Source organism: Phaseolus vulgaris, chromosome 6, assembly GCF_051622355.1.
Source record: "Phaseolus vulgaris cultivar YP4 chromosome 6, ASM5162235v1, whole genome shotgun sequence".
NCBI classification, from domain to species: domain Eukaryota; kingdom Viridiplantae; phylum Streptophyta; class Magnoliopsida; order Fabales; family Fabaceae; genus Phaseolus; species Phaseolus vulgaris.
In genome coordinates this window covers 7,082,042-7,095,088 of record NC_143503.1, presented here as the reverse complement: position 1 = coordinate 7,095,088, position 13,047 = coordinate 7,082,042, and the positions used below count along the sequence as shown (strand labels likewise).

Below are 13,047 nucleotides of genomic sequence, written 5' to 3'. Positions count from 1 at the left end.
TCAGGGCTTCATACTCCGCCTGATTGTTGCTAGCTTTGAAGGCAAAGCGGAGGGACTGCTCGATCAGTACCCCGTTTGGGCCTTCCAGAATGACTCCAGTGCCACTCCCCTACTGATTAGAAGAACCGTCCACCGATAATACCCATCGGAAATCTAATCCTTCTGCAGGTGTCGCGATCGACGACAACTCGACTACAAAGTCCGCGAACACCTGCCCCTTGATCGATCCTTGGGGCTCGTACTGAATGTCAAACTCTGACAATTCCACCGCCCACTTGACCATCCTGCCTGCTACATCAGGTTTCTTCAGCACATTTTGGATAGGCAGATCAGTCATCACCACCACTGTGAAGCTGTGGAAGTAATGCCTGAGTCTTCTGGCTGAAAACACCACCACCAGGGCAGCCTTCTCGAGGGCCTGGTACCTTGTTTCAGGGCCTTGCAGCACCTTACTCACGAAGTAAACAGCCCTCTGGGTCTGGTCTTGCTCTTGCACCAGGACTGAGATGACTGCTCTCTCCGTCACAGTGAAATATAGACGAAGGGGGATGCCTACCTGAGGTTTTCGCAAGACTGGTGGGCTCGCCAGATACTCCTTCAGCTTGATGAAGGCCTCCTCGCACTCCTGTGTCCAAAGGAATCTGCTGTTACGTTTGAGACACTGGAAGTATGGATGACCTTTCTCCCCTCCAGCGGACATAAACCGGGACAAGGCTGCCAAGCGACCGGTGAGCTGCTGCACTTCCTTTACCGTCGTTGGGCTCCTCATTGCAACGATTGTTGCACACTTCTCTGGGTTAGCTTCGATTCCCCGCTCTGTTAAGAGGAAACCCAAGAATTTCCCAGCCTCCACCCCAAAAATACACTTCTCTGGGTTGAGCTTCAGCCTGTACTTGGCAATGGTGGTGAATAGTTCCTCCAGATCAGCTGCATGATGCTTCTTCTCTCGGGACGTAACCACCATGTCATCCACATATGCATGTACGTTCCTTCCCAGCATGGGTGAAAGTACCCTATCCATGAGCCGCTGGTAGGTGGCCCCCGCATTCTTTAACCCGAATGGCATGACCTTGTAGCAATAGCAAGACCGTTCCGTCATAAACGCGGTCTTGCACTCATCCATGGGGTGCATCCTGATCTGGTTATACCCTGAGAAAGCATCCAAAAAGCTGAGTAGCTTTCCCCCCGATGCGCTATCAACTACGGCATCTATACTGGGTAAAGGGTAAGAATCCTTGGGGCACACCTTGTTGAGGTTAGTGAAGTCCACGCACATTCTCCATTTGCCGCTTGCCTTCTGAACCAGTACCACATTCGCTAGCCACTCGGGGTACTGGATTTCTCTGATGTGCCCTGCGGCAAGGAGCTTCTGCGCTTCGTCGTGGATCACCTTCCTCTTCTCTTCGTTGAATTTCCTTCGCCTTTGTCGCACAGGTCAAACCTTGGGATCCATCGACAGACGATGGCAAAGGAAATCGGGGTCGATCCCTGGCATGTCGGATGCTGACCATGCGAAGGCACCCATGTGCTTTTCGATCACACCAACGATCAGCTTTCGCTCTTCTTCAACGAGGGATCCCCCTAACTTGAACTTTTTCCCCCCGATGTCCGCTTCGACCCATCCTTCAGCTGGGTGGGGCCTTCTTTCGTTGGCGATGACCGCTCTCGCGATCCCTGACTCGCGAGGAGCGATCGCGCCTTCCTCTTCTTCTTCAACTTGGGCTACCTGGAAGCCCCCCACCGCAGCGTTCACCATCCTCTGAGCGCCCTGTGTCTCCCTAACCACCGATCGCTCTTCGCGCACGCCTGGTGGTGGTTTCGTGGTGACATGACATACACTTCTCTTCTGCTTCAAGCTGTTCTCATAACAGCGTCTTGCCTCAGCCTGATCCGACTTGATGGTTATCACGGTTCCCTCCATCGACGGCAGTTTCAACTTCATGTGCCTCGTTGATGGTATTGCGCCCAACCTATTGAGTGTTGGCCTACCCAACAAAATGTTGTACGCAGAAGGGGCGTTCACCACCAGGTACTTTATCTTTTCAGTGCGGGCTGTCGTTCCGTCAGTGAACGTTGTCCTCAGCTCAATGTATCCCCGCACCTCTACCTGATCTCCTGCAAAACCGTAGAGACACCCGGTATACGGCCTCAGCTGATCAGGGGACAACTGTAACTTGTTGAATGTTGGCCAGAACATGACGTCTGCCGAGCTTCCTTGATCTACGAGTACTCTGTGCACTCGTCTTCCCGCTGTGATGAGGGAAATGACCACAGGGTCGTTGTCGTGCGGGACAACGTCCCGTAGATCAGCTTTCCTGAAGATAATGTCTACTTCAGGGTAATGACTCTCATTTACCGCATCTACCGCCATCACTGATCGAGCGTATCTCCTTCTCTGTGACGCTGTGCATCCCCCACCAGAGAAGCCTCCCGCGATTGTTTGCACTTCCCCATGTACAGGGACTTCATGCTGCTGTTCTCCGGTCTGGGACCCCGATGCGCGATCACCCTGCGGCTCACGCAGGTAATCTGCTAGGAACCCAGACTTCACCAACTCTGCCAGTTGATGACCCAACGCCAAACAGGAGTGAAGTGTGTGGCCAAAGGCCTGGTGAAACTCACACCACTCATTCTTCTTTCTACCAAGTACCTTTATCAGTCTTCTCTGGTACGCGTAGTCTTGCTGCTACAGCAGGAAGGGCGATGAGATCCGCCAATCCCACCATGAAATTGTACCTTGGGGGCGCATTGTTCTCCCTTGCACGCCCCCTGCTCTGATCTTTGCCTGGTGCATAGGGACGAGGTTTTTCCCGCACCTTTTTCCCCTCCTTGGCCTCATGCACCCTTGCTTGTTGCGGTTTCCCTTGCCCTCCACGCGGTCTTGATGGTGCAGCACTTCCCCTCTTCTTAGAAACCTCTGTTTCTGCCACTATGTGCGCCACCGCACGTCGTCGGATCTCTGCAAAGGTGCTGGGATGGCTCCTGATGAGAGACTCGCTGAAGGGGCCAGGCAGCACTCCCTTCTTAAACGCGTGCACCAGCATGTCTTCATCTTTGCTGGGCAGTCTAACCACTTGTGCCCCAAAGCGGTTGAGGTAGTCTTTCAGCGACTCACCTTGGTACTGACGCACGTCGTACAAATCGTATGACACCACTGCTGGTGCTTTGTTGACGATATATTGCTCAGTGAAGAGCTTTGAAAACTGAGAGAAAGACGTGATATGTCCTTCTGGTAAACTCACGAACCACTCCATGGCGATTCTGCTCAGTGTGCTCATGAACATTTTGCAGTATACAGCGTCTGAGCCCCCAGACAACATCATCTGGGTGTGGAACGCCGTCAGATGCGCCTCCGGGTCTTCTACCCCCTTGAACGACGCCTTCACCCCCACCAGATTGGGAGGCACCATGGTTCCCATGATTTCAGGGGAGAATGGCATGGGGAACGCTCTTGGGGGTAACGGCTGCCTAGACATCCTTTCGTCAACCACGTGTTCTCTCTGCGCCTGCAACGTCCTCCTCAACTCTTCATTGACGCGATTCAGCTCGTCGTTCCTACTTTGCGACGCGGCCAACTCCGTCTGCATCCTTTCTTGTTCAGCTTTTGACGCTGCGGCGTTATCCTGCAGCGTGCGCACCATCTCCAGGACCTGCGCCATTGTCACAGCTCCTTCGTCAGCAGATGGCGCAGGTGATGGTTGTCTGTTTCTTGGCATCTTTTCCTATCAAAGAAGTTGGTAAAACTCTGGTAAGCTTCAAAACTGTGGTGTATATGGGACCACGATTCACTCGAGCCCCACGGTGGGCGCCAAATGATCCTGCCGGCAACTCGAACGTGGAGGAATCGCTTTGTAGCACTCTCTGTCCCGTCTACGCGACTGCGATCTCTGCAGGGTCACCCTCAGAACCTTCTCTTGAACCTCCAAACGTGACCTGCAAAATACACAGACGGCGCCTCTAGCGGCCGTTTGCACTCCGACGATCAACTTAGTCCACAGAACCACCGAAATGAGAAAACCAGTAGTGTGTGTGAAAAACTCTTGCTCTCTGTTTTTCGTCCCCCCCATCTCTCCCTGATTCCCTTTTTTATGTCTCTCTCTCTGTTTCTGGGCATAACAGAATTCTGTTATGCTTTTCTGGCATGTGTCAGAACCCTGTTATGCTTTTCAGAGACAGTGTACCTGCAGAATCAGTAGTGAGAGCGTGAGAGTCTGTGCATGTCTGCGCTTGGCTGCGCCTGTCTGTACCCTTAGTGGTACGGAGTGCACTTTTGCTTGGACCGCACCCCTCTCAGATGATGACACGTGGAGGCCTGCAACTCACATCTAACCACACACGTGCCACTTACTGGAAGGGCTCTAGCGCTTCTCTTTGTGTGCCTAAGTTACGCCCTTGCGGAATAACTTAGGATATTTCTCTCATCTGGGTAAACCGCATACTCTTAGGAGAACGTCAGGTGTGGCTGGTCTCGGCACACTCACCAAACGTTGCTTTCTGCGTATACAGCTTACCCTTCACGGTGCCACGCACGTAATGGGTTGAGGGAATCACCAATCACTGACTGGTTTACTAGTTCCCTCAGGCCACTCTCGTGCATGATTCCCTGAGATGTGCTCATGCGAGATCCATGCGTAACGCTCTCGCTGGGAACCTCAGTCCCAGTTTAACTGCGTGTAACACGAGACCCCGATGGCAATGCACCCGATGACTGATCAGTGCTTATTTGCTTCTCGCGTTCTGCCCCCAGGCGTTAGTCTGAGAACTGGTCTGTTGGTGGCCACTTGGCTACTGACCACCGATCACCGTTCTGGATGATCTGTCCCCTGACCTCTCTGCCGCCTGATCTGTCGGTGGTCACTTGGTTACTGACCCCCGATCACCGCTCTTGGCGATCGTCTCCCTGACCTCTCTGCCACCTGGTCCACGTGTCACCCTGCGAGCGGCCCACGTGGTCCTCTACTGCTGACGTCATCTACGACCGATGATCGATCGGATCATAGCCTATTTAGAATTCATAGATTATGCCATGAAATGGTGGCATAGACTTGTAATGGACATTGGCCTAAATAAGAGACCTCCCGTGGTTTCTTGGGAAGATTTGAAAGAGTGTATGCGCATTAGATTTGTGCCACCACACTTTAGGAAAGACCTATTGTTGAAGCTCCAAAGGCTTCAACAAGGCACGCTAAGTGTGGATGCTTACTTTAAAGAATTAAAAACGCTTTTAATCAAAGTAGCAATGAATGATAGTGAGGAAGCTAAGATTGCTAGGTTTGTGAGTGGTCTTAGGAGGGATATTCAAAATGTTGTGGAACTTCATGAGTATTCATCTTTACAAAATTTGGTTCACCTTGCCATCAAGGTTGAAACTCAAATTTTAAAGAAAAAAGCTTTCGAAAAGACTCATAATGATGGCTTCTACAACACTTCTTGGAAAAATAAAAACAAATCTTTTTCAAAGTCTCCTCCTCAAGAATCATCTTTCAAAACTAGAGATTCTAAGCCTTCAAATTCTACTTATAAGTCACCAACCAAATCGTCTAGTAAGAAATTGTTCCGTCCGGTTGACCGGGACGTCTTCGTGCACGACCTCAACCGTCAGCTAGGGACTCCTTCCCGCTGGTTGCCCGTGGATTCCTGCAAAAAAGAGGACAAAGAGGCGCCCTAGCGGCCGTGTGCACTCCGACGCTCAAGTCAGCCAGCAAGAAACACCAAAAAACTGTCCACCCCCGTCTCTGAGCACCGCGTGTGGCACTCTGAAGGTGGTAAAAGAACTGTGTATATGTGTGTGTGTTATCTCCTTCCGGCAAAAATATTCCCCAGTCACTTGTACGTAACCTTAAAGCACGGGCAAGCAACCAGAGAGTTTCTCGTAAATTTGCCAAAGGTCCCAACCCTTTTTCCAACATTCTCAGCGCTATTTAAACTGCCCCAGCATTTAAAGCGCCTTAAAGCGCTTTTAATCACAAACGTAACGCACTCATTAAAGCGCTTAATTACGAAACGTAGCGCATTTAAGACGTTGAAACGCTCGGGAGCCATAATAGTACCTGAATGCTCGAAAGGGAAACTGTATTGAATATCTTTAATTACCTGGCACCTGACTAGAGGGTGTTTCTATTCCGGCATGGCTGTCGTACACGTGGAGGGCCTCACGACGCCATGACCCCATCTGGGGGCGTTTCTGCCCATCTGGGGACGTCTCTACATGTGAGTCCTCCTGCTTGGGAGTGCTACTGCGCTAGGGGTGACTTTTTGGGTGCGAACTCATGCCCCCAAGTATCTAGCCACTTACTTTGAGAGCGTATCTGCCTTCCTCTCGTACCCTGCACCCGCTTACCCCGGGGCGTGACCTTCCTCTTGGGTCGTATCTGTCCCGAAAGCGTCTCTGGGGTGGCAGGGGTACTTCACGAGTCAGGCTGCCCTACCTTGATGTTATCACTATGGCCTTGAAGCCACCTTTTCTTTCTCTTTATCACTTTCCCGAGATATCGGGACCTGAGGCTTTCCCACGGCGTCGCTCCCTCCATGGTCTTTCCTACCCATGGGTATCGGGGAACCACACCGTGATTGCCTTGTTTTTACACTGTTTGATCTGGCTACACCCTGGTTGGGCGATGCCTCCACCCGGGCGACGCCTTGCCTTGGCGACGCCTCCACCCAGGCGACGCCTTGCCTTGGCGACGCCTTGTCCTGCCTTGGCGACGCTTCCTCTTGGCGTCTCTACACCTGGGCGACACCTTGAGTTGACTTTGACTTTCCAGTCGTTGACTTTGACCTTGACTTAGTCAACGCCCTGATACGGGACGGTACAGAAATATTTTAAATGCTTAAGATATGGTCACATAGCTTCTAATTGCCCTTCTAAATGAAATATGTTTATACATGATGGGGTAGTAGTTAGTGAGCATGATTCTGAAAACTCTAGACATTCCTCACCTTCTAGATCCCCAAGTGAGATTGAGAGTGACAGTCTTGTGAAGGTGACTTATTGATGATAAGGCGAATGTTGGGAACAATTCCAAAACCTTTGGATGATACCCAAAGAGAAAATATTTTCCACACCCGTTGTCTTATCACCAACAAGTTATGTTCCTTGATTATTGATGGGGGTAGTTGCACTAATGTGGCTAGTACAAGAGTTGTGTAGAAGTTAGCCTTACCCACTATCTCTCATACCAAACCCTATAAATTAAAATGGCTTAGTACCGAAGGTGAAATCATGGTTAACAAACAAGTCCTCATTAACTTTGCAATAGGAAAGTATAAAGATGAGGTTTTATGTGATGTTGTGCCCATGGAAGCAACTCATCTTCTTTTAGGAAGGCCTTGGCAATATGATAGACATGTTTTACATGATGGCCTATCCAATACAATGTCTTTTTCCTTCCAAGGGCGCAAAGTTACCTTAAAACCCCTCTCTCCCAAAGAGGTTCATGAGGACCAAATAAAAATGAAAACTAAAAGAGAAAATGAGAAAGCAAAAGAAGTAAGTAATAAACCGAGTCACCATACTTTATCCACTAAATCAATCATGTTGACTCGTGTTATCCCTCAAGTTGAACCTCAAAGGTATTCTTCTTCTTTATATTTTTCATTACCCAAGGTTCCTATTTCAACACCAACTTGGTTAAAGAATGTTAGGAATGAATTTTTCATACCTCATAATGGTTTTCACCATTTAAGAAGACTTTTTCCAAAAAATATCATTATTCCCAAACAATTTTTTCCAACTTGGTTTGTCTATAGGACCTCCTTTCCTGAACTCCCACTGCTTACAAATTCTAAGTCATGTTTGCCTTTCTCTTATTCAACTGTTAATTTTAATAGTAAATTGACTTTGTTATATGCAGGGATTCAGAATTTCGTGGACGAATTCTCTCCAACTCGGGGAGCATGAAGGAGATCAAAAAGAAGAGGATTTCACTAACGGGGGAAGAGGCCATCCACCCAAGCATTTAGGGCTTGTTTGCTTCCAGGGGTGGTACTGTTGTCGACGACGGAAGTCACAACACCACCCCGTTTGGATCCATGCATTGTTGCGGGTGAGGGTGGAAGGAAAGAGAAAGGTGACTGAATTGTGCTTCTTCTTTCAAATGAAGAGAAAGTTGCACTGTGGAGAGCGAGTGCCAAGTCATCCACACGAACTTACAATCTTGCCCTTGCTTTTGTGCTGGAATCAAGGAGAACAGTGGCCCTGCATGCATGCCACATGAAAGCATCAGATTCCTAACTTGGCTCAGGAATCGTTTGACCATGTGAAAGTTTGAAAGGTCATCAATGAAGTGGGTGAGGTAGGTGTGGAACCTGGTTTCTTTATAAAACGATGAAGTTGCAAGAAGCAGGTTCCTCCATTCACAGATAAGCAAAGAAATTGAAGCCATAGAGTGTGTAGTTGGAGAGATTCGTAAGTCATAGTGTGTGGTAGGGGCTTGAGTTACGTATAGGTTGTTCATCTCTGGCTTCATCTCTGGCTTCATCTGGGTTCATCTCTGGGTTGATCTGAGGTGAGTGTATGTGTTTGAATGTTGCTTAATCGATTATGGTTGAAACAGCACAGGTCAAATAATCGATTATGGTGTAGATAAACGATTAAGTTAAGCCAGTAACCGATTATCTGTAAAAATTTCGACCCATAATCAATTATCTGAAGTGTGTAAAAGGGGTCTTAATCGATTATGTATTGTCATAATCGATTATGCTTGTTTTTTGCCTACTAACATAATCGATTATACGTTGATAATCGATTATCCTGTGTATATAAGTGAAGGGATAATCGATTATGGTCTAAAATTTGTGAAATAGAAATGTTTCTTAATTTGTTTTATGTTGTTTTCAGGTGTGTTCTTCATCCTATAAGTCATCCCTATTGTTGTTCTTGAGTGCTTATCTTCAGTTTTTAAATTTTTTATGTAAAGTTATTTTTTTTAATTTCTGTTTTATATTTATGTTTGAATGATTATGGTTTTGTAATATAATTTGTTTAGAATTTATTTTAGTTTATTATGTTAAGGCGTTAGTAAATTAATGTTGGTTGTAATATAATTTGTTTAGACTTTAGTTTAGTTAATTATGTTAAGGAGTTAGTAGATAGTTAATTAAATATGTTAAGGAGTTTAGTTAATTAAATTAATTCTTTTATTTGATTTATTGTTTTAATTTTTGTAGATAGTTATTATTTTTTTAACATTTAAGAAAAATATTTATTTGTATGAAATGAATGATTTACGGAATGGAAACAGAAATTTGTAAAGTTTAAGTTTTTTATTATATTAAACATAAATTATTAATGCTATAATTAAATCAAATAAAAAAATGTTGTTGTGATTAAAGAAAACTGAAAAAGTTTAGATAAATATTATTTATATTTATAATAATAAATATACAAAGTTAAATTTTTTTTAACATTTAATTGTTTATAAGAGAATAGATTTATTTATTTTAAATGAATATTTGTATTCTGTATGGTTAATATTTTTTTAGATTGGACAAAAATTATTAATGTTATCACTTGAAAAGATTAAAAAAAATGTTTTTGTAATTTTTGTTATAAGATTTAATTGTTTATAAGAAAAAAATAAATGTATTTAAAATGAATATTTTTACAAGTGGAAAAAGAAATTTGTAATTTGTAGGTTTTTTAAAAAGTAATTGATATTTTAGAAGTGCTATTTTTAATTGATATTTTAATTATAAATGTAGAAAATAATTATTTATTTAAAAATGAATTGTTTATAAAACAGATTTAAAAAATTTAATTTTGACAGAATGGAATTCAAAATTTTAAAATATTTTTATAGGGTTTTCATTTTTTGTAGATTAAACATAATTTGTTAATGTTATAATTAAAAACATTATAAAAATGTTGTAATAATTAAAAAAACAGTAAAAGTTTAGAGTAGAAATATGATTTTGACTTAATTTTTTTTAATTTTATTTCACATAAATTATTGGTGTTAGAATTAAATGTTAAAAAAAAATGTTATAGTAATTTAAAAAGTCAGAAAAAGTTTACAGAAGAAATTTGAATTTGTAATAATAATTGTAGATAGTTATTAGTGTTTAAAAATTAAATTGTTTATAAGAAATAATATTTTATTTGTAAATAATATTTTTACAGAATCCAAATAAAATTTGATAATATGTAGTTAATATTATTTTAGATTGTACATAAATTATTAAAAAAAAAATTATGTATTTAAAATTGAATATTTTTAGAAGTAGAAATAGAAATTTTAGGTTTTTTTTATTTTATTTGTTTATATTTATTTGTTGTTTGATTAAATTATGTTATTGAATGATATAGTAATTTATATTAATTTTTTTATTAAAATTAATTAAAATTACGTTTTAGGGTAACTGTATTGGTGTACTTTTACACCGATACGGTAACCGCGTTCGGTATGAATTCGGAAAGAAATTATGACGAGGCAGAGATGATACACTTTGAGAAAACAGTTGCAATTTATGACGATCTTGTTGCGGCGAACATGAATTTAATTTCACAAATCGAAGAACAAATAAAAAAAAATAATCAAGGTGCATCAGTCATAATTCTTTGTATGATTGCTTTTGGATTGAAATTGTTACGCACAATGCCTACTACAAGCAATTGTATGAGTCAGTCCCAACCACAAAAAGAGCGCCACAGACAAGAATTGATGGAGTACTTGGTTCACACTGAACAATCTCGTCACATTATTCGCATGGGACCGGAAGCTTTCATTAAATTATGTGAACGAATACGGGAAACTAGACTTGTTAAAGATGCATATCGATCAACCGTGGAAGAACATGTAGCGAAATTTCTCCACATTATTGGGCATAATTTGAAGAATCGAAGTATGTCATTCTTTTTCCATTGGTCTGGAGAAACAGTTTCCCGTCACTTTCATAATGTTTTGAGTGCAATTTTAAGGTTGGAGGGGGAATTCTTAATTCAACCAAATGGAACGGTTGTAGAACCACACATCCTTAACAACAATCGATTTTTCCCCTACTTTAAGGTTTGTTGATAATAACATTACTTGAAATTATGTGTAATGTCTTCTTTAGTTTGTGTTTAATTAAAGTTATGAATTTTTGTTTACATTAGGATTGTTTAGGGGTCATAGATGGGAGTCATGTACGTGCTAAGGTTGCACGTGCTGATGCGCCTCGTTTTCGAGGGAGAAAAGATTGGCCAACCCAAAACATATTTGCAGCCTGTGACTTTGACATGAAGTTCACATATGTCTTAGCCGGTTGGGAAGGAACTGCCTCCGATTCAAGGATATTGAAAGATGCTTTGGTACGAGGCGATCCTTTGGTTATTCCAGAAGGTTAGTTATAGGGGATTGGGTGTGCAGAATAATTAAAAGGTTGTAGTAGTATATACTAACCCAGTTTTCCACAATCTTTGTAGGAAAATACTATCTTGGCGATGCAGGTTTTATGTTAAAACGAAATATAATAACACCTTATCGCGGGGTGAGATACCATTTGAAAGAATATTCGCGAAGAGGGCCACAAAATGCAAAAGAGTTGTTTAATCATCGACATTCATCACTTAGGAACGTAATTGAGAGAACCTTTGGGGTGCTTAAAAAACGTTTTCCAATTATAGCCAGTTGGACTGAGCCACATTATGATGTGGATACTATGACAAAAATTGTTTTAGCTTGTTGTATTGTGCATAACTTTCTACGCGGGATCGAGAATGATGAGTCTCTGCTTGAAGAAGTAGATAATGAATTGTTAGAACAAGATGTCCAACCAAACACCACCCATGCTCGTGAACATGATTACAGGATAGGGTGTGATATTAGGGACACTAGCAAACGAAATGTGGCAAGATTATGTAAACAATTAATTTCATGAAATAATATATTTTCTACCATTTTTCAATGTTTGTCATCCTAACTTTATTTAAGTTAATTAGATGGATCGCGGAAAAAATGTGGCTTCAAATTCATCAGGTTATTATAGAGAGTTCACCAAGTGGACGGCGGAGATGGACCTAATTTTGCTCAATGCAATGATTGACGAGGTACGAAAAGGGTGTAGAATTGATAGTAGCTGGACCACTCAAGGATACACTAACATAGTTATGGCTTTAAATGAGGCTGGTTTATCGGGTCTTAAGAAAAATAATGTGAAGAACCGGCAGAAAAGCTTGAAGGACAGGTGGAGGGAAATCCATGATTTGTTTGGTGGATTGAGTGGTTTCGCAGGGAACCATACCACCAAACTTTTTAAAGCCGAGGACGAAGTTTGGAGTGAGTTGATTAAGGTACAATGATAAGCACTTTTTTACGTAACAATTACATTTAACTTCACATTTCGCATGATATACTAATATGTGAAATGTATGTAGGACAAACCATCCGCGGCAAAATGGCGTTGTAAGTAATCTAGGTTTGGTTACTTAGTGCATTCCCCAGTGGTTTCTGGGAAGACTAGATGTAGCTCTTGGTTTGAGACTGAACCAGTATAAACCTGTGTGTGCAATCTCTCTATCCCTTAAACTCTTTAATTTCAGTTTATACTTGTTAACTGGTATAAACAACCGATTGTTTCTACGAAACAACCGATTTTTTTTCTGGTGTTGTGCTAAATAGCTTTGTGTTTTTGGCAAACTGAATTCTGAATCAAGTTTTCTCCAAGGAATTTCATTCTAGATTAAAAAGATTGTGAAACCCCTCTTTAAACCATTCACCCCCCCTCTAATTTAAAGCCATACATTCTAACAATTTGCACTCTGACGCTCAAGTTAGTAAGGGCTAAAGAAACAGTAATATGAGTCTTAGAACCGTACCTTTTCTAAGGTTCTTACCACCCTTTATAAAGGTTGTATCTAGGGTTACTTTTGTTCTGTTCCCACGTCTCTTAGCCGGCTTAGGGTTCTTGGGAGAATGTCCTTGCGCCGCTAGTACACAATCTTAGCGTAATCTGACGCATAGGACTTCCCTTTACTGGAGTGCATAGACCTAACAGCATAGCCGCCAGGGTACCTACTCATGTACCAGCGTTGCGGCATCATCTATTCTTGGGTGCCCTAAGTGTTCA

The 13,047-nt window shown here is 42.8% G+C and overlaps 1 protein-coding gene across 1 annotated transcript; it reads left to right on the top strand.

The window, feature by feature from the left end:
- Positions 1 to 10,595: 10,595 nt before the first annotated feature.
- Positions 10,596 to 12,391, top strand: LOC137832975 (protein ANTAGONIST OF LIKE HETEROCHROMATIN PROTEIN 1-like). Its single transcript, XM_090303805.1, has 5 exons — positions 10,596 to 11,006; positions 11,096 to 11,321; positions 11,405 to 11,829; positions 11,921 to 12,271; positions 12,356 to 12,391. The coding sequence occupies exons 1-5, from the start codon at positions 10,596 to 10,598 to the stop codon at positions 12,389 to 12,391; spliced, it is 1,449 nt and encodes a 482-aa protein (XP_090159931.1).
- The last annotated feature ends 656 nt before the right edge of the window (positions 12,392 to 13,047 follow it).

Excerpts from the sequence above, each read along its gene's own strand:
- LOC137832975 (XM_090303805.1), top strand. The coding sequence starts at position 10,596 with ATGCCTACTACAAGCAATTGTATGAGTCAGTCCCAACCACAAAAAGAG. Across the intron at positions 11,322-11,404 it reads TCCTTTGGTTATTCCAGAAG|GAAAATACTATCTTGGCGAT; the intron begins GTTAGTTATAGG and ends CAATCTTTGTAG. Across the intron at positions 11,830-11,920 it reads ACACTAGCAAACGAAATGTG|ATGGATCGCGGAAAAAATGT; the intron begins GCAAGATTATGT and ends TAAGTTAATTAG.